Below are 19088 nucleotides of genomic sequence, written 5' to 3' on the forward strand. Positions count from 1 at the left end.
GATCAGTACCATCATTTGTTAGCCTTTGTTTTGAAGGCGAGCATCGAAGCGGAACTGTGATCGGCCTGACTGATGCTGACTATGACTCTTAATCGAGCTGGGTGCGTGCGAGTACGTCACCCGCAAGTCAGTTGTTAAAATTGTGCTCCATTAATGGAGTAATAAGGTACCTAAATAATGAGGACTAAAATGTTTGTGTGCAAAAATATGGCAGAATGCAAAAAATACTCACAGTTACTAGTATTAATGTCGATAGCACATTTTTATTTAGTTTTCGGTTTTTGGACTCAAATGTTTTTTAGCATCAGCCACAATGTTGTCATTTAAATTGTTTTTTGCTTGAACACAATAAGCTGTAGACTTATTCGTCTAAAATAAAAGTGTCAACTTTTTTGTAACACTTAAACTTGTCCTTGGCCGAGTCATTACGTCCATGCGGTAGAGAACGAGCAGAGTTTGGTGACGTTCAAGTAGCATCCGTGATGCGCGGGTTTCCTCTAGTGCATGTACGTGGAACAAGCAACTGATTTCCTGTTCCAAAATCACCAGTGGCCTCACTTTTTTGTGGTTTAAATTATTTTGTTGTTGTTGCTGCTGCTTCACTATGGTGTATTTTCAATATGAGTTCATTGATATTAAATTGAACTTTTTCGATTATTTCTTCAGCTACACTTTGTATAAATGCAACTTTTTGATGAACAATCGTGCTCCTATGTGTTAGTCATGTGAATTCCATTCTTTGCGTCCAAACGTCCTCATTTCTTTTGCTTTTAGACCCCGTTTTGCAAAGCACATTGAGCTACCTTGTATATGAAATATGCTGTAGGAAATCAAGCGTCCTTGCCTTGCTGCGATTTGCAAAGTCAAGTCTAAAAGGTGGGATTGGACCACGATGCAAGGAAATCCCTACCAATATGTTCAGGTGTGCAATTCTCTTTTTCACAGACACACAACGGAAGCTTATTATTTGTCCCATCTTTTCTTGAGCCATAAAATCAGGTAAAAACCAGCAGCGTAAGATTCAACCATTTGAAAGGAAAAGCATTGTGCTATTGCCAGCCCTGCATGAGCGGATGAGAAGATCGTGGTGTCATAAAAGAGGTTGAAGGCGTTCAGTCATTTTGCGCTGACAATCCTCTTCCACGGGCAAAACCTTGTGGGCAGCACCTGCGGACCAAGACAATTGAGACGTCCGTGATTAAGAAACCGACGATTGGGTAAGTGGGCGTTTCCGTGGCAACCCACCGCCTCTGAACTTCCTGTACAAGACCCATCCCATGATGGCGACCAAGATGACGAGCGGAATCACCAACCCGACGCCGATGGCGATTTTCACATCAGCCACAGGTTCGCCCAAAATCTTGCCATCTGGACCACAGAAATCGCAAAGTCAGCAAAAAACGTTCGGTGCTGCTCGAGGATGCCAAGATGTCTGCTTGTCTCACGGCTAACTGCTGCTAGCGACAGAGCCCAAACATTTCACCCAAAACCCTGTACAAGAAATGCCACGCCGCCTCGGAAAGCAGAAGACGTCATGGCCGAGAGCCGCGCTGGACTCGGCAATCTATTGGGCCAGTTAACAGCTGACGGAATAAACCCATTTGCTAGGCAAACATGCTAACACAGATCAGGTTAAACAAGTGCCCGTTCATCAACTCTCTGTATGGTTATGCCAGAATTTGGAGTCGCCGCCTCACCCCAAAGCTTTTTGTCATGAAGTCCAGACGCCGGATGTCGGAGGACGCAGGTGAATTTGGCGGTGTCGCTCTGAAGGACTTCCACGCTGTCTCGCCTCTGAAAGCTGCCGTCTCCGTTGGGTCGCACGCCCAGCGATGCCAAGCCGTCCTCTCGGGTGAGCTTGCGGCCGTTACGCTGGATCTCCAGGATGACGTCCTTGCGCGGGAAGCCGCTGGCCAGGCAGGTCAGCAGCAATGTACTGGCTGCACGCGTCGGCCTGGCAAAGAGTTCGAGGGAGGGCGGCGCTGCGCACGCGTGCACGGGCCTCGTCAGCAACTTTCCATCCTTTAGCCCCTATACGCAAGCGCAACCGCCACCAGAGCCTGAAATAGAGCGGGTGGGCGGGCGGGCTTGCCGGCCCGTGTACATACGCGCGGCCTCCATTTGGTTGCGCTGGTACTGCAGGAAGCGATCCATCCAGCAGATGCACTCCTTGTCCAGGTAGGCGCGTGTGTAGACCTTGAGGAGACGCACGTCGTCCCACTTCCTTTTGGTCTCCACCGCCATGGGGGCCGTGGCCACCCACTTGCCACGCTCGTAGTCGAAGGACAGGAAGTCCAGGCCATCGTAGCTGTATGTGTCCACGCCGCCACCGAAAGTTAATGTGCCGTTGGGATGCAGGTTGCCCCGGCAACCGTGCAACCACTGGAGGACATGCACATCTGTGGATCGTAAAAGAAGCACAGGGGTGTCCAAGTTCCATCTTTACAAGCCCGATCCGGCCTGTTTTGAAGATATCCTTTGTCCAAACCGTGAGGATGCTTATCAGGTCATTCTAAATGAGCTGCTTGTTTGAATCAAGTTGGGTTAGGGTTATGTCTCTCAAGGACTCCACCCACAACTTGACTGCGGGCCAATGAAAAGCTGCGAGTGGCTGAAGTCCTACCTGAGCGGTTGTGTTCCATGCGATTAAGCAAGATGTCCACGTTGACCTTGAACCACTGCTGTTTGCTCTTCCTGGACTGGGTGCCCTGCTCCCAGTAGGCGGAGTCCAACTTCTCGGCCATCCAAGGCTGCTTGGGGACCTTCTTCATGGTGCTGCTGTCGTAGTAGTCGATCACGTGACTGTCCAGCACGCCCATGGCCGTGAAGTAGCGCGAGCCATCACTGCCGGATGGCAGTGACGCGCCCTCCGACAGCCCCGTGTAGAGGTACGTCAGAGTGTGAGTTTCTGGGGGAGGAGGAGGGGGGCGGGGCATGTAAGCACAATTGTGACGTGCTGCGTTTCACATGGGCACTTTCCATCAAACCTGTCCTGCAACACGGGAACATACCTGGGCGCACTCACACGCATACGCACCCATATAACCTGTCTTGTCTCTAACACGCACACGCATGAACTTCACAAACACCCAGGTGTTATTTTTGTTTCTTTTTCAAACATCTCTTTCCATACTGTTACACACACACACACAGACGATATCAGCGCAGTTTGGACTTTGCGCTTACTTACTTTCGCTTTGAGTTGAGTCGGCGGTCAAATGTTTTTTTTTTTTTTTTTTTAAAGAAAAACTTACCTGCGTTTGCGACGATTGGCGAGCCATAAACCAAATACGAGATGAAGACGGGGATGAACATCTTCACATTTGACCAAAGTGTTAAGAAAGTCAAACGCCAACTTGGATCAAACACCCTGTCTGTCTGTCTGTCTGTCAGCTGTCTGAACAGGCTCGCTCTCGTGCGCGCGCTCGCTCTCTCTCACGGTGCGTTTATGTTGCTCGTAAAAATAACAAACACGGTTTGCTTTTTGTTTTGTGGATTTTTACACATTGCATTGCATTTTCAGCTCCACTTTCAGCTCAGCAGCCATTTATTCTGTCATCACAGTCGCACTTAAGTTGCACTGAACTCCACACTTGCTCTGATTGTCTGTCCGTCCGTCGGTCGTGGCTGTAGCTCTCACGCGCGCTCGCTTTAAGACTTAGAAGTGCCACCTTTCCGTTGTCACCGGAACGCGCCAGCATCCATGGCAACGTCTCCTAGCTTCCATGTGAGCTACCGCATCGTCTTGTGACGTTCGATTCACAGTTTTTCTTATTCCCCCCAAAGCAGAGATGAGTCGAACTCCGGATGCACGAGCGAGGTAACATTTGTTCATTGTTGGCTTGGCTTGTGTTTGAAGTTGAACGACAAGGCTAATTAGCCAAGCTAGTTAGCCGCGTGTCGCTAACGTGTTTTGTCTTTGGCTTCATTTGAACGTCAGCAAATAAGTATAAACGTCACCTTGTATCGATCCCAATTGATGGATGAATGATTGCAAACCCAAATAGAATTTTAGAAGACATTTTAGGAGCTATGTCCACAATTTGAATTGGCTGACTCGAGCATTTTGGGACAGACTATAGTTGCTATTTGTGTTGTAGCCGTATAGACCAGTGTTTCCCAACCTTTTTTCATTCCCGGCACACCTTTTCATTGGAGAAAATCTCGCGGCACACCGCCACCAAAAATCTGTTATGCTCCAATATTAAAATCAGTTATATTACAACGAAAGACGTAAAATCCTATTCCTTTATATATGTATGGAGAGTTGAATATTTTAATAGAAATAAATACTAAATATTCTTTAAATTGTATTCCTTTTTTTTTAAATAAAAGTGAGTTTTTAAAAAAGGTTTTAGACGGTGTAAGTAATAAACTATTTAAAGTGATTGTGAATAAAATAAAAGAATCAGCATGATTTTGTTTACTGTTTTAGACTTGGTCTATAAATATTGCAACAATAAGAACAAAGTCACTTTTAAAGAAGCTCTGCTGTTCTGACAGCAGCTGAGTGGCAATCACAGTCGAGGTCTCTCGACTTGACTGTTTATTTTATGTATGTGAAAAATAACCAATCCAGATTCTCCGGTTGAACTGCATGCTCTGATTTCCATTGGACCGCAAACGCACCACAACCGTCATAGTGTCTGTCACTGTTAGCAAAAGCACACAGCAACACACACATTAACGGAATATGTGCCGATGCAATACAATCAGACCGACACAATATGAAATCTTAAGATTCTCCGATTCTCCACGCATGCACGATTAGCAGGTGGCTGACTAGGCCTTGCGCGAACTGACCAGTGGTTCGGCGATCCTGTTTACAATGCGCTCCGTAAAACAGGATCGCCGAACCACTGGTCTCACTCGAGGATAACTATGAACTTCCTACTCCTAGAGTAGACATATCGCGCTGATACACTGCCGTCTATTGGAAGAGCATTTAATTGCCCTGTCTATCACTACATGCTTCTCACTTTGAACCAATTAGACGAAACTGGGCGGCACACCTGATGATTCGTCACGGCACACTTGTGTGCCGCGGCACAGCGGTTGGGAAACACTGGTATAGACAACAATAGGCAAGATGAGCGTACCTTTTGTCAATCTCCTGGACGACCATTTAATTATTCTGTAGCTACAGGGTAAAGAGAGATGCCTTGTCGAAAGTCATATGATGAAATGGGCTCCTTTCCTTGTGTTGGCTCACGTGTGGCAGCATTAGGTGACAATGGTGGGACACGTTGATGTTTGTTCAGGGACAACCAGACCAAGAGGATCCAGGAGAACATCAGCAATGTGGAGAAGCACTTTGATGAGATGTGTCAAATGTTTGCCGCCTATGGCCGCAAAGCCGCCAGGCTGCGCGACAAGGCTGACGTCCTGGTGCGAGAGGTGGCCGACTACGCTGACACCGAGACCCCTAGTCTCAAGAAAGGCATGAAGCGGTTTGCCGAACACCTGGCCAAGATTCAAGACTATCGGCAAGCCCAGGTGTGAGTGTGTGAGTGTGTGTGTGTGGGGGGGGGGGGGGGGTTGATGGATGGATGGCAGACAAATACGATGTGACATACCTGCATCTTTTCAGGTAGAGCGGCTGGAGGCCAAAGTGATCGAGCCGCTGAAAGGTTACGGCGCAGTCGTGCGGCGGAAACGGGTGAGCTAGCGTAGCGTTAGTGTTAGCGTGACCAAGGGCTATGGGGATGACAGCGGCTTTTCAGGAGGACGTGAAGGCGGTCCAGAACGCCAGGACTCGGGAGTCCAAACAGATGGTGCAACTGGAGCGCACTCGCCAACGGAACCCGTCCGACCGACAAGTCATCGTATCCTTTAGCTTGACCTCTTTAAGTTAAAGTTAAAGTCCCAATGATCGTCATACACCCATCTGGGTGTGGTGAAATTTGTCCTCTGCATTTAATCCATCCCCGTGGGATCTTGATCCATCCCCTGGGGGAGAGGGGAGCAATGAGCAGCACCGGTGCTGCGCTCGGGAATCATTTGGTGATCCAACCCCAATTCCAACCCTTAATGCTGAGGGTTGTGTTCAAGCAGCCAGCTCCTAACTCAGTTCTGGATCCAATCCATTTCCCCAAAGAACGGCATTGCGTGTTTGTTCACTGACCCGTGCGGCCGTAGCTCCCTCACGTTTCCCGGTTTGCCTCGCAACATCTCGTAACGTAGAGGCGATTGTTGCTTCCTCTTTCCTTGACTCCGCCCGCGTCCAGTCTCAGGTGGGTTCCCCGCCGCGTGTTGGTCCGGCGGCGTACAGGGGGAGGAGGATGTCAATGATGAAGCTGCCTCTCCCGCTGTGCGTCAGGCCGAGAGTGAATTGCAGCGAGCCACCATGGATGCGGCGCGCACCACGCGGCAGCTGGAGGAGACCATAGATGACTTTGAGAAGCAAAAGATTCGAGACATCAAGGTGGGAGGCGGCCGGGTCGGAGCTGCCGCCATCCTGGCTAGCGTGACTCCTTTTCTGCCCGCCAGAGAATCCTGTGCGACTTTGCCGCCGTGGAGATGTGCTTCCACGCCAAAGCCTTGGAGCTCTACACACTGGCTTATCAGAGCATCAGTGGCGTAGACGAGGACGACGACTTGGAGGTACGTTGGCCTTCATGCTCGCGTAGCTTCCTTACGACGGCAGACGGTACAGAGATGTCTTGGCAGAGGAAGGGGTGCTTCTTTGGCATGGCAGCCGTTAACAGTGTCAGCCCTGGCGCCGTTTTTTCTCCATTGCTAATTCGGCCACGTTTTTCGTTTCGACATTCCTGACCGACAGCATGAGCCCTTATCCGCGAGTCTCCACCCAATCTGAAGCGTTAAAACCTTACTTTCTTTTAGGCTGTTCTTTGAGCCATTTGGAATTTTGAATGGAGACCTTTAACCAATTTCAACAATTGTTTGAGCTGCGTGTTTGCACCCAGTTTCTCTGCAAATGAGCGTTTGTCGTCATTCCTGTCACTGACTGTATGTGCATGCGTGCCCGCGTGCGTGGGGTCAGGTGTTTAGGAGCTCGCTACACCCGCCCGACTACTCGGAGCGCTTGGATGTGGTGCGTGCCAACTCTCTGGACGGGACCGCCTCCTCTTTCCTGACGTCGGCGGCCGCCTTCCAGGTAGTACATAAGCCCGCTTTGCTGCTCTGTGCTGCAATGTGGTTTTAATTGGATTGGTCGACGAAGCAACAGAGAGTCTCCGGGCGGCAGGCTGAGGACGAGGAGGACGAGGACGAATCTGAAGAGGAGGATGACTCCGATGAGGAAACACGATGACGCTAGCGCACGTTGACATCTGCGCATCCGTGCCAATTATGAAACATCATTGCTGTTTGAGTGAGAGCGCTTCTCTGACAATCTTTCTTGTTTCCATTTGAATCTGTCATGAAACGAAATGCACTACCAGATGGATTGTCACGCTAGGAAACATAAACAAAATGACTCAAACAGCTGTGAGTGTGTGTGTCAATCAAGGCCCATCAGATTGGAATTGCACGTGTATATATATAAGTGTGTATATTATTTGTGCTTTTGTAAATACAGCATCTTTTGTCCAACCATTGATGATATTCGATAGTCCTTGTTGCGTCTTAAGAACATTTCGGAGTCTTAAGCAAATTTATGATGCAAGCAAGAATTAGAACAAATTGATCTCAGTGCTGCGAGCACAAAGGCAGCTATCATCTTTATTGCCGAATCGCTCCTTGAGACGTTGACATGGGAGGCAAGTTTGTAGGGAAACCAAATAAACTTCATGAAGCAAAGTTGTTTTGCCGAGAGCCGAGGAAGTTAACATCAGGGTGATAGAGCGCACGCGTGTCGTCACGTGACCAAGACAACCGGAAGTCGGTTTGTTTACGTTCCGCCCGCGCTACGTCACGCAAATGGCGGCGAAGAAGAAACGGGACGGGCACCCGCGACCACCGGGCGCTCGGGACAAGAGCCTGAGGGCGGCTGTCGAGCGGCAATTTTCGGCGGCGGCCGAGCGCGTTGTACGGCTGTTGCAGGAGCGGGCCAGCCGAGATGAGCGTCAGCTCAGGCGAATGGTCATGGGGGCCGTCTCCGCCGCCGTCGAGCGAATCTTCAGCGAGTATCGAGCAGCGGGAGCCGCAGCAGGTCAGCGTCTTTGGTGCATTGTATTGGAGCTTCTAAATGATATCTATAATTTATCCTGAGAATATGTCAAGCTCCTCTTTAGCCCCGCGAAAGAGACAAACCAAACTAAAACCTTGTGCACTGCCTGAGTCTTAGGAAAACGATCGAACTTAATTTTTTGTCTCAGAATAGACCCATGTTCTTTCCGATCGGCTGACAAGTTTCACATTCAAAATGTCCTCCACTCATGGGGGCCAAAACCCCAAAGAGTTAAGTTGACATGGCCTCCCAGAACTCAAAAGTTGCAAATGTAACATCAGCCATCCCACCGGTAGAATGGTGTGCGTCGGTCGTCCATTGGAAATTCGTTGCTAGAGGGGTTGATGGTGGCGATGCTAATCGCGGGTGCCCTTCCTGACAGACTCTGAGCCCTCCACACTGTCACATGACCTCCCTTCTGGGTCCCCCACCTACGATGGTCCAGGAGACAATGACGGCCCAAGAGACGGCAACGGCGAGTTGCACCTCTGCCGAGTGTCTTACGGCACAAGCAGCCTTCTGGTGAAGCGAAAGGACCGAGACGCCCAGGAGGCGGAACCCGCGGCGAGGAGACAGCCGAAACTCGGGACGGAGGGAAAGTCGGAACCCGCAACAAGGGGAAAGCCCTCCTCCCGCACGGAACACAACCTTCAAACACAGGTGGGACTCAACAATGACAAAGTCAATTGCAATTCATTTGGGTTGACATTCATAATGATGGCCTGTGGAAGGCAACTATGGCTATGATGCTGCCCCTGCAAATAGTTTAGCATCATCCGTCGCTTGTTGTTGCTGATCATTAGAACGTAAACGGGTGTGATTGTCAAAAATGTTACATAGCCATTCCCTCCACTTGATGCATGATTTTTTATTTTTTGCCAGATTAAGATGGCTGCTTTCAGTTTGCTGGTTATTCGTGCATGTGTGACTTTCTCCCACCTCTGCCCCCCAGAAGACCCTCAGCACAGATAAGCACGTTGCCACGGCCCCAACAGGACTGCGCCAGGACCGCATAGACGACACCAAAGCCCTTGAACCAGGAGACCGTTCTCACCAGGAGGGCGACTGCAGGTTGGGGGGCCACCTACATGAACAGATTCAAGATGGGGTTCCACACCGGTTTGAAGAGTTTGTTCAAGAGTACTCTGATGAGCGCGGGCCAGAGTGCGTCCGCACCCTCCGGAAAGCCGAGGGGTCCAGTGGAGGTCTGCCAGACGCTGGTCTGAGTCAAAGCGGCGGCGCTGAGCGAATTCAGGAAATCCCAAAAGAGCACACGGAGGACCGTGTTCCTGGCTGCGAGGCCAAACGCCTCCGTTCCTTCCGGGAACGAGGGGTCCCCAAGAGCGCGCTGCCGGCTTTGTCGTGCGGCCAGTGCGGCAAGAACTTTACCCGTAAGAGCGCTCTGGATCGCCATGCCAGGGCGCATGTGGGCGACAGGCCTTTCATCTGCGAGTTTTGCGGGAAGACCTTCACAGACAAGGCGGTGCTGAAGCGGCACCTGAAGCGGCACACAGGCGGCAGACCGCGCGTCCATGGCTGTGATGAGTGCGGCAAGAAATTCATTATGAGCCAGCACCTGCTCGTGCACAAGAGGATTCACAATGACGAGAGGCCGTACGCCTGCCGGGTGTGTGGCAAGACCTTCCGGCAGGCGGGGAACCTGGCTGCGCATGCGAAGATCCATACAGGCGAGAAGGCCTTTGTCTGCGGCCTGTGCGGGAAGCGCTTCCGCCAGAAGATTTCGCTGGAGACGCACGAGCGCTTCCATCGGAAGGACAAGGTCTTTGAATGCCACGTCTGCGATAGGAGCTTTGTGCAGAAAGTGGACCTCAAGAGGCACATGCTGACGCACTCGGGCGAAAAGCCGCACGCCTGCCGCATGTGCGACAAACGCTACCAGGAGAAACGCTCGCTGGAGGCGCACATGAAGGTGCATGCCGCCACTGACGCGCGCCAATGCTTGCTGCAGCTCTGACTCGGGGGGGACCGCTTGCTTCTTTTCCTTTGTGACTCCACTCTAAAGAGTTGAGTTTATTTGGTGGCCAACTTTGGCTCATTTTTCTGGGAACGTATGTATGTGTAGTGACAATTATAGCCGGCAGGCGGCAGCATTGGGTCTTTTTTGTATCAAAGTAAGAAGACCTCTGTAAATTCCACCGGCACAAGCAGTCTCTGAGTGTTTGTCACCATAAATCTACTACAAAACAGAAAAGATGGTGGGCATTAAAATTACAAGTAGAAGTGCTGATGCACAAGGATGCACACACAATAACCAAAACTGCTAAATACCGAGCAAATAGTTTGTAAAGAATGTCAGATGTCCAAATGTTACATTGGTGGTACACTCTTACATGACTAAACAAAATGTCATTTTATTGTTGCTGTTGGACTGTGCAAACGTTTGCCACTAACTTTGTATTTATTGTTTTATTTTCCAATTTAGACATGTCTTCAAAATATTTTAAATGCATTTTTATTTATTTATTTAGACAGGACAGTACCAGTTTGATGAACACTAAAGATGTAGACATATATACAAACATCCCAGTGTAAAACCAGTCGGAATTAGCCGGAGTTACATTTCATCCGTTGTCCTTGTGACATAGAACATAGACAGGACAGACAGACAAATAGACATTAGACATTACATTAACTCAGCCTGACAGAGCAGACATACAGATAGATTGACTACCGTTTTTTTCCATGTATAATGCGCAAAATTTAACTAATTTATTGTCCTAAAACCTGGGGTGCGCATTATACATGTATCAAAAAAAAAAAAATGTTTTATTTTTTTTTTTTATCCGGAGATGATATGGAGGCTGCCATTACAGATGCGCTTTCTTCTCTGCTGTTCACTTCAAACACGCGCCATACGAACACAATGCTCTCGTATCAGACGCTTGCTCGATCACCTGCTCGTTTGCTGTCACAATGTACCCTACACAAATCCGAAACATTTCTTCGTTATCGAGTTTGCTAGCGCATGCGCAGTGATACTGACCGGCAGAATAACATCCAGTTGTTCCCAAAGATTATCTTTTTTCTGAAATAATTTTACATTTACGGACTTAAGTAGGAGTCAAAATTTGGGTGCGTATTATACATGGGTACAGGGTTTTTTCCAGCATCAACATGCCATTTTTAGGGTGCCTATTATACATGGGGGCGCATTATACATGGAAAAAAACGGTAGTACATTATAGGGAGATGAAAAAATTAAAATAAAAACATAGTATAAAAGGTTATATGCACACTGTGGGAAAACTACGTATTCTAACTGTCCTAGCAGACTAATATTTACTAAAAGTTTACAAGTTTGTGAGCTTTTTAGCCACTGTTTTAGTCGCCTTTTAAAAACATCAAAAGAAGGGATCTCTCTAATTGAGGCAGGGAGTAGATTCCAGTATTGACAGCCATATATGGAGAGTACGCTCTTAGCAAAAGTAGTTCTTCTATATTCAATTTCACAATCACCCCTGGGTGTTGACCTAGTATTGTCTTTTTTTATGGATGAATTCCATCAGAGAAGGAGCCAGGCCATTTAAACACTTATATATTAAGCATGCATTTTTAAAGTTCCTAATGTTTTCAAAACTGAGATGATACTTTTCCAGAATGTTACTGTTGGATTTGGTCCATAATTTAGGGAGCGCGCTATCTGCGCCTCACGGCAAAAGCCATTGCCAATCACCTGTTATCCAATTTACTCACTGCATGCTCGTTTCATTTCTTCAGATTTAGGAAAATGCTAAGACACTGAAGCAGAAATTAGATTTACACAGGTTGGTTGAGTTCAATCACAATTCTTGTTAAGAAAGCTCTGTTTTCAGGAAAGTACAATACAGCGCTGGACCCTTCAAGAGCAGAAAGTCTCCATTCAGAAAAGGCAACGTTCAAGGTTCTTTGGTCAGCTTATATTCAGTTGCACTGTGCAACCATAGAGATGCACAGATCCGATATCTGGATCGGATATCGGCCCCGATATCAACAACATAGATGGATCGAGTTTCGGAAAATGGAGCCGATCTGTGAGCCGATCCTTTCCTTAATCTATTGGGACGCGGGCTACGTCATACGTCAGCAGCACGTGTGCCGCAGGACGCGGGCGGGCTATGTCATACGTCAGGAGCACGTGTGCCGCGAGAGTTTTCTAAACAAACGCAAACATGGAGCGAACGAAAGAGTCAGCTGTGTGCAGGTACTTTAAACTGAACACGCCAACTAGCTCGACGGCAGTTTGTAATGTCTGCAAAGCTAATGTTGCCAAGGGTGTTGGTAGTACTGCCAGTTATAGTACTACCAATTCAATTAAGCATCTCCAGAAACACCACACAACGGAGCACCAGGGGTTCCAGCAGTTGAGCAGATCAAAGGGAGCGGGAAGTGGACCTACACAGCAGTTAACGTTAGCAGATGCACTGCAAAGATGGGAAGAATTCCCAGGCAATAGCGCAAAAGCAATGAGAATTACTGAGAAAGTTGGAATTCATGGTTTTGGATGGGCAACCGATGAGTGTTGTTGAAAACGAGGGCTTCCGACGTTTACTTGAGCACCTGGAGCCATGGTACAATTTGCCATCGCGCAAGTGTTTTTCTGAGACCGCACTGTCAGAAATGTATGAGAAAATGTGAGAACACTTGTCACAAGAAGTAAGAGATGTAGATACCATGAGCTTCACAACTATGTAGAGACATGTTTACATTGCTTGATTATTGTATTTGACCAAGTCACTTGTTTAATCTCTTGTCCCGATGCTATATTTTATTTTTAATTCCACTCTGCACTTTCAGTATATAGAAATAATTTTGAATGGTTTTTTTTTGTGTTCGACTAAGCAGAGCTTGTTTTCAGGGAGCACTTCTCATTGCTGCTTAAATGAGCATTTAAGGCAAAGAACTGTGTAGTCATGCCTGATGCCATTGCTTTTAGTCTTTTCTGTTCCACATGTAGAGGTATGTAGCTTGTTAAGTCAACCATAATATCGGATCGGTATCGGGTATCGACCGATACGCAAAGCCACGGCATCGGTATCAGTATCGAAACTGAAAAAGTCGGATCGGTGCATCTCTAGTTGCACAGGCCGGTGTGGGGCGAGTTTGATAGGTGATGAGTCCTTGGGGTGGGGCGAGTTTGCAGTAGAGTTTGATTATGGGCGATTCGGTGTGTGTGTGGGGGCTGCCGTCTTCCATCCTGTCTTTCGGCCTTGGTGATCATCTTTGGCCGAGTCCTTTCTGGTGGAAGATTGTCAAATCTTTCTTCCCACCAAGTGACTCTTTCACTGCCTATGCTCGGTGTTCTGAGGGGTGGGACACTTTTCAGAAATCTTTTCCTAGACTTAAGGCGGCTTTTGGCTGGTATTTGGCCGAAGAGAGGATGTCTTTGGTCAGTGGACTGTTGTTGCCGCTCTTCCTTGCTTGCTGCTTGTCGACGTATCTCTGGTGGGGCTATTCCTGTCAGGATGTACAGGCGCTCTGTAGGCGTTGGTTTTAGACAACCAGTGATAAGACGACAGGTAGCATTTAGGGCGGGGTCCAGCTTCTTGGCATGGGCAGCTCGCTCCCATACTGGGCAAGCATACTCCACAGCTGAGTAGCAGAGAGCAAGGGCAGTTGTCTTGAGAGTCTGTGGATTAGCACCCCATGTTGTGCCAGTGAGCTTGCGGACAATGTTGTTCCTCGCAGCTACTTTGCACTTAGTCTTCTCAATATGGGTCTTAAAGGAGAGGCATCTATCCAGGGTTACCCCTAGGTAGACTGGGTGCTCACAGTGTTCAACGGGGGTTCCTGACCAGCTGACCTTCAGTTGGCGCTTAGCTTCACGATTTCGCAGGCGGAAGGCACACACCTGTGTCTATGATGGGTTTGCACGCAGGTGGTTTTCTTCATAGTAGGGTGTTAGCTCTGTCAGAGCATTGGAGAGTCTGTCTTCCACGATTTTGAAATCAGTGGCTTGTGCACCTATGCCAAGATCGTCTGCAGATATGAAGTGACGTTTCGGACTAAAAGGGTTGGAATTGGGGGGTTAGATCACCAAATGATTCCCGAGCGCGGCACCGTTGCTGCTCACTGCTCCCCTCTGCCCCAAGAGATGGATCAAAATCACACGGGGATGGGTTAAATGCGGAGGACAAATTTCACCACACCCAGATGCGTGTGTGACGATCATTGGGACTTAAAAAAAAAAAAAAAAGAAATTTGGGTGCGTATTATACATGGGTACAGGCTTTTTTCCAGCATCGACATGCCATTTTTAGGGTGCGTATTATACATGGAGGCGCATTATACTTGGAAAAAAACGGTATATAAGCAATAATATTATCAAACCATCTGTGTCACTCCAAATCATTAAATCCATCAATCAAATTCCTCGTCCTTTGTCAACAACGCCGCGCGTGCGCCCTGACGCCACCCTCTTCATTTATCCACAAATCTAGTATATAAGATTATTGTAGCATTGACAAAGTACAAGGACCCAAGCACCGGCGTGGACTTCCATCCCCGGAGGTGGCACTTCCAGCCACGGAGGTGGAAGAGAGCTCCATAGAATAGGACAGGGCGTGTGGAAAAGCCATGTCCGAGCCCCATCCACCGTCCCCGGAGAGCCACCTGGCCGAGCACGGGGCCCCAACTTCCAGCCACGAAGGTGAAAGAGAGCTCCGTAGAATTGGACCGGGTGTGCGTAAAAGCCATGTCCGAGCCCCATCCACCGTCCCCGGGTAGCCACCCGGCTGAGCGCCGGCCCCTGACTTCCATCCACGGAGGTGAAAGAGAGCTCCATAGAGTAGGACCGGGCGTGCGTAAAAGCCATAATAGTTTTTTAAACCTTCTGTGTCACTCCAAATCCTTAAATCCTTCAAACTCTTCGTCCTCCGTGTCACTTACAAACAAAGCCGCTAATGATGCCGGTAGTACGTGCGGCCCTTCGTCATCTTCGTCACCTCGTGATCGAATCTTTGTCCTTTATGTAAACAACCGCCCCGCCCCGCCGCGCTGCTGACGTCACTTGAAATTCAAGTTACAGTAATCCCTTGCTACATCGCGGTTTGTTTATCACGGTTTCACCCTTTTTTTTTTTTTTTTAATTTATGAAAAAATTCACATATGTCGCACCGCGGTACAAGTCGCCCCCCCACCAGAATTCTGAAAAAAAACGCGACTTACATTCCGAAAAATACGGTACATGGAGTCCAGTTGCCAGCATGTGACTACCTGCAGCTGCTCCTCCATCACGGCCGCGCGCCACTTCCATTGCCACCGACTCCAATTTGTCTTGAATGGCACCGCGCAAAGCATCGCCCGCCGCCCAGGTGGTAGAGGCAAGGGAGCAGCTGGAGGGTCCAGAAAGGGAAGGGGTACACTTCAAAGTTCCACTCAGAACCAGCTAGCGTGAGCTCAAGTTCACCCACCCTTTTGGAGTTTCTTGCATCATTCATCAGGTTTTCCGCCACTTACATGTCCTCCCGGACCGCACGTGTCCTGGGAGAACATGAGGGAGTTTAGGTGGTCCTGAACCTTCACACACATGGTGTCCATCATCTTCACAGAGGAGCATAGGGTCAGCTCGAACTCGGTCCGAGGAGGGGCTATTGCCGAGGCGCCAGCCTGCTGCATCGTGCTGGTGACGATGCCCTGCTACAGCCAGTACGCCTGCTCCTGGAAGTACTTCCGGGTTTTGTGGTTTCATCTGCAGACAAAGACACCAAGCCAATGATCACGCTAGTTTCAAAGTAGGGCCCCGGGAACCTCAGCGCTTCACCCGTGCAAGTTGAGGAGTTAACTATACCACGAGTAAGAATTGATGTCCCAAATCACAAAAGGAACTCGGAAGTCACCTTCAGCAGAGCGTCTTCTGTCTTTTCTGGCTGTGTCTTAAGTGCCTATGCGGCATCCACGATGGGAACGAACGGCTTCAACCGGATGGTGAAGTTCCTTTAAAAAAAGAAAACAAGTCTGAAATGGATTTTAACCGGCAAAAAGTTCAGAGATTGGAGCACACCAGACCTGGTATGAGCAAAACTGGGTTTTGTTTTGATTTTGCATGTGGGCTATTTGTGATGAAAAAAACGTAAAGCCTTTTGTGGCTTTGCCTCATCTGCCATCCCGACTGAGGAAGCGCAAACTCACTTCTCCAAGGCGGACACCACTTCCTGCAGGCCCTGAGGGCTGACATTGTTCGTGTCCCAGATGAGCGTCCTGCAGAAGGCGACAATAAGCCAGCAAAGAGCGGCGGGTGCCAGACTGGCACCGGATTGGAGCGCCCCCACCTTAGCTTGCCGTTGATCTGCAGGGCCTTGGCCAGCATTTTGGCACCACTGCCTCCCATGGCATTGCCATTGTCCAGCTATGTGAGCTCAAGAGGTGTTGCTTCCCAGGGCGTTGAGGACCACGACCAGGTCGCCCTTCAGCTTGAAGTCGGCCAGCGAAAGCGAGCTCAGCGGCTAGGCTGCGCCAAACCATGTCAGCGGCAGCTGCAGTTGGAACGCACGTGCCAGTCACTCATTGGCTCCTCCTCCTGGATCAAACGGACCAGTTCATGGCTCCGGGCACCAGCAGCTCGTCCACCAGCTGGCTGAGCTGGCCACGCACCGCCTAGCGGTTCTTCAGACGCACATTCATGCTGAGCGACTGCTGCTGCAGTGTGTGGATCTCGCCGCTGATGGACGACAGGTCGCTTTGGAAGCCGCTCAGCATCGCCTCCATCCACTGCAAGACAGCCGAGCGAGAGGCAGAGAGGTGGAGGAGCCGGTGGAGCGGCCTGCTAAAAGGGCGCTTACCTCCAAAATCGCATCCCAGGCGCCGATCTGTTGGTGCAGCAAAGCGATGTTCTGGCTCTCCTTGATGTCTGGTGACAAACAAACAAACAAACAAACAAACAAACAAACAAACAAACAAACAAACAAACAAAGGAGAAAATAAATTCGGGCCCTCCGGTAGGTGCGACATGAAGGAGGATGAATGTGAGCACTCACCGTTCCGAGCGCTTCTTTGACAAGCTCGTCCTCTAGATTGGCCTGGATATGAACTGAGGGATGAGACGCCACATTAGCGAGTCTGCCTTCGACACGCAATGCCCGCTACCCGGCCGTGCGCAGGCCAACCTGACCGCCGCCCGCCCCGCCCCGCCAAAGGGCTCTGTCGGGTAACCCAGCGAAGGAGTGAGCCGCAATAGGTTGTTATCCGAGCCTGCCGGGACCATGATGTCATTTTGGTCGGGCCGCGAATCAAATCGGCAACATCCATTTCAGAAACTTGAGTGGCGGCGTGGCACGGCGGGCCTTACGGTCCACTTTGTCCAAGATCAAGTCCTCAGTGGTCAAGTCCAGTTCTCCCGGGTGCAGCTGGGCCATTTCCCTGTCACTCACCTGGGGAAAAACAAACAAGTGAGTGAGCGAAAAGCCGTTTTGCCCCCTTTGCCTTATAGAAAGACATCTCATTTGCACATCAATCCAGAACCCGGTCCCCCATTTCATAAATACTTTTTTTGGGGCATTCATCGAGGTCAGGGCACAAAGTCGATGGCAAGCGGACTGCTCAGTTGCTCACAGACGATGCAGCATCCCGATGAAGCTTTTTTCTGAGACGAGAGCCTAAATACCTTCTTCTATGACAACCCAAACAGTGCATTCAATGCCCTGCGGTTTTCTTTTTTGGTATCCATCAGTTGTGCACTACTTTTCAAGATGCATTGGAGTCACTAGCCTGTCAAAGGGTGAACGTACGTTAACGAAACATCACTCACGTCTTTCCTCACGCGCCAGCAAAATATTACTTTTTAGGGATAAAGTTGCTCATTTTGACGCGTTATCCTAAATTCGGAACGTGTAGAGTTAAATTGGGTTTTGTGCATTACGTACTAATGAGAAGTTCTATTTTATTGTGACAGCAAAACAGTTTTAAAACAAAACATTTGAAAAGTTTAATCGTCTCGTGTATTCAAATTTATTTATGATGATAAGCTCATGGGAGTTAAATAAGCAATTAATAAATACAATTATATACGACAGGTGTTAATAACAGGTATTAATAAATACGTTTTTGTTTTTTTACACATTCCCTCAAATTGCACCAAGTCAAGAATCATACACATAGTAAATAGCAACAATAAGGTCATGATAAGATTAGCACGTCGTAGAGGTGTATCTCTTGCTCGGTTTTGCTCCTCTTATTTACTGTGTTTTTTGTTTATTATTTATTCATCACTCTTATTCATTGTTTGTGCCTTGTTTTTATTTTGCGTTGTTTACTTGTATGTTTATTGTGTACTGTGTCTCGTCACCGTGGGATAGGGTAAACGTAATTTCGATTTCTTTGTGTGTCTTGGCATGAAGGAATTGACAATAAAGCTGACTCTCTGGTCCCACACTTAAATTTGTTGCTGCTCCTTCTGATGTGCCCACGTCGACCACTGGGGGCAGTATAATACAGTCACAATTTTTTCTTATTCTCCTGGAACCTCGGTCAGAGGATCATGTCACTAGTGGAGAAAAGAAAATCTTTCGAGTGGTTAATATGGACATTTATCTCGTATCTTTATATTTTATGGTGCAACACGCTACTTGATTCATCTTGTGATTATTTATTGTTCAACGGTTAAAAATGCAGCTAAACCAGTGCAACAAGAAGCTCATTGGTTACAGACCCAAAAGCAGACAAGCCCAAGATCAGGCGTTCACCCAGACAGACACTCCCACTACCTACCTTCAGGCAATTTAGTGAAATATTAAAGACTAATTTACAACTATAAGCGTCTGGCCAGTGGTGATGAAAAAGTTGGTAGCTGTTTTGGGAATCACGTGAAACAAACAAAAACCCTCCAAACATCAGAGAATAGGCGATAAGTGATTTCAAATAAAGTCGTTCAGTCTTGATTTCAGGGTATTTTTATTGCGTCACAGGCCGGACCACCGGGAAAAGTAGGTGGGCATCAATGCAAGTAATGAGTAGGTCTCCAAAG

At 48.5% G+C, this 19088-nt stretch overlaps 3 protein-coding genes and 1 long non-coding RNA gene across 5 annotated transcripts; 2 read left to right on the forward strand and 2 right to left on the reverse strand.

Moving 5' to 3' along the window:
- Positions 1 to 243: 243 nt before the first annotated feature.
- LOC133144970 (major histocompatibility complex class I-related gene protein-like) lies at positions 244 to 3701 on the reverse strand. The gene is made up of 7 exons (XM_061268021.1): positions 3641 to 3701; positions 3255 to 3434; positions 2624 to 2908; positions 2109 to 2399; positions 1698 to 1982; positions 1246 to 1368; positions 244 to 1167 (listed from the first exon to the last, which is right to left on the reverse strand). Exons 1-7 carry the CDS (start codon positions 3699 to 3701, stop codon positions 1091 to 1093), a joined length of 1302 nt encoding a protein of 433 aa, XP_061124005.1. The 3' UTR covers positions 244 to 1090.
- Positions 3459 to 7444, forward strand: cibar1 (CBY1 interacting BAR domain containing 1). The gene is made up of 9 exons (XM_061267285.1): positions 3459 to 3820; positions 5262 to 5496; positions 5591 to 5659; positions 5724 to 5825; positions 6228 to 6233; positions 6320 to 6424; positions 6490 to 6603; positions 7004 to 7117; positions 7184 to 7444. The coding sequence occupies exons 1-9, from the start codon at positions 3792 to 3794 to the stop codon at positions 7271 to 7273; spliced, it is 864 nt and encodes a 287-aa protein (XP_061123269.1). The 5' UTR covers positions 3459 to 3791; the 3' UTR covers positions 7274 to 7444.
- Positions 7445 to 7850: 406 nt separating this feature from the next.
- LOC133144500 (zinc finger protein 696-like) lies at positions 7851 to 10590 on the forward strand. Of its 2 annotated transcripts, none has more exons than XM_061267255.1 (3): positions 7851 to 8113; positions 8514 to 8791; positions 9084 to 10590. In XM_061267255.1, exons 1-3 carry the CDS (start codon positions 7882 to 7884, stop codon positions 10104 to 10106), a joined length of 1533 nt encoding a protein of 510 aa, XP_061123239.1. In that variant the 5' UTR covers positions 7851 to 7881; the 3' UTR covers positions 10107 to 10590. The 2 variants fall into 2 exon arrangements, with proteins under 2 accessions (XP_061123239.1, XP_061123240.1); XM_061267256.1 differs by having other exon boundaries at positions 9087 to 10590.
- Positions 10591 to 14375: 3785 nt separating this feature from the next.
- LOC133144522 (uncharacterized) lies at positions 14376 to 16958 on the reverse strand. The gene is made up of 4 exons (XR_009710716.1): positions 16259 to 16958; positions 15967 to 16063; positions 15541 to 15818; positions 14376 to 15462 (listed from the first exon to the last, which is right to left on the reverse strand). It is a non-coding gene; the product is annotated as an uncharacterized LOC133144522 (long non-coding RNA).
- Between the last annotated feature and the right edge of the window lie 2130 nt (positions 16959 to 19088).

This window comes from Syngnathus typhle, linkage group LG20 (genome assembly GCF_033458585.1).
Source record: "Syngnathus typhle isolate RoL2023-S1 ecotype Sweden linkage group LG20, RoL_Styp_1.0, whole genome shotgun sequence".
In the NCBI taxonomy this organism is placed as follows: Eukaryota; Metazoa; Chordata; class Actinopteri; order Syngnathiformes; family Syngnathidae; genus Syngnathus; species Syngnathus typhle.

Coding starts and splice junctions, on each gene's coding strand:
- LOC133144970 (XM_061268021.1), bottom strand. CDS start 3,701: ATGCTGGCGCGTTCCGGTGACAACGGAAAGGTGGCACTTCTAAGTCTT. Junction 1,369..1,697: donor TCATGACAAAAAGCTTTGGG/GTGAGGCGGCGA, acceptor TCTGTGGTCCAG/ATGGCAAGATTTTGGGCGAA. Junction 1,168..1,245: donor GTACAGGAAGTTCAGAGGCG/GTGGGTTGCCAC, acceptor CTTGGTCCGCAG/GTGCTGCCCACAAGGTTTTG.
- cibar1 (XM_061267285.1), top strand. CDS start 3,792: ATGAGTCGAACTCCGGATGCACGAGCGAG. Junction 5,497..5,590: donor AAGACTATCGGCAAGCCCAG/GTGTGAGTGTGT, acceptor GCATCTTTTCAG/GTAGAGCGGCTGGAGGCCAA. Junction 5,660..5,723: donor CAGTCGTGCGGCGGAAACGG/GTGAGCTAGCGT, acceptor GCGGCTTTTCAG/GAGGACGTGAAGGCGGTCCA.
- LOC133144500 (XM_061267255.1), top strand. CDS start 7,882: ATGGCGGCGAAGAAGAAACGGGACGGGCACCCGCGACCACCGGGCGCT. Junction 8,114..8,513: donor AGCAGCGGGAGCCGCAGCAG/GTCAGCGTCTTT, acceptor CCTTCCTGACAG/ACTCTGAGCCCTCCACACTG. Junction 8,792..9,083: donor AACACAACCTTCAAACACAG/GTGGGACTCAAC, acceptor TCTGCCCCCCAG/AAGACCCTCAGCACAGATAA.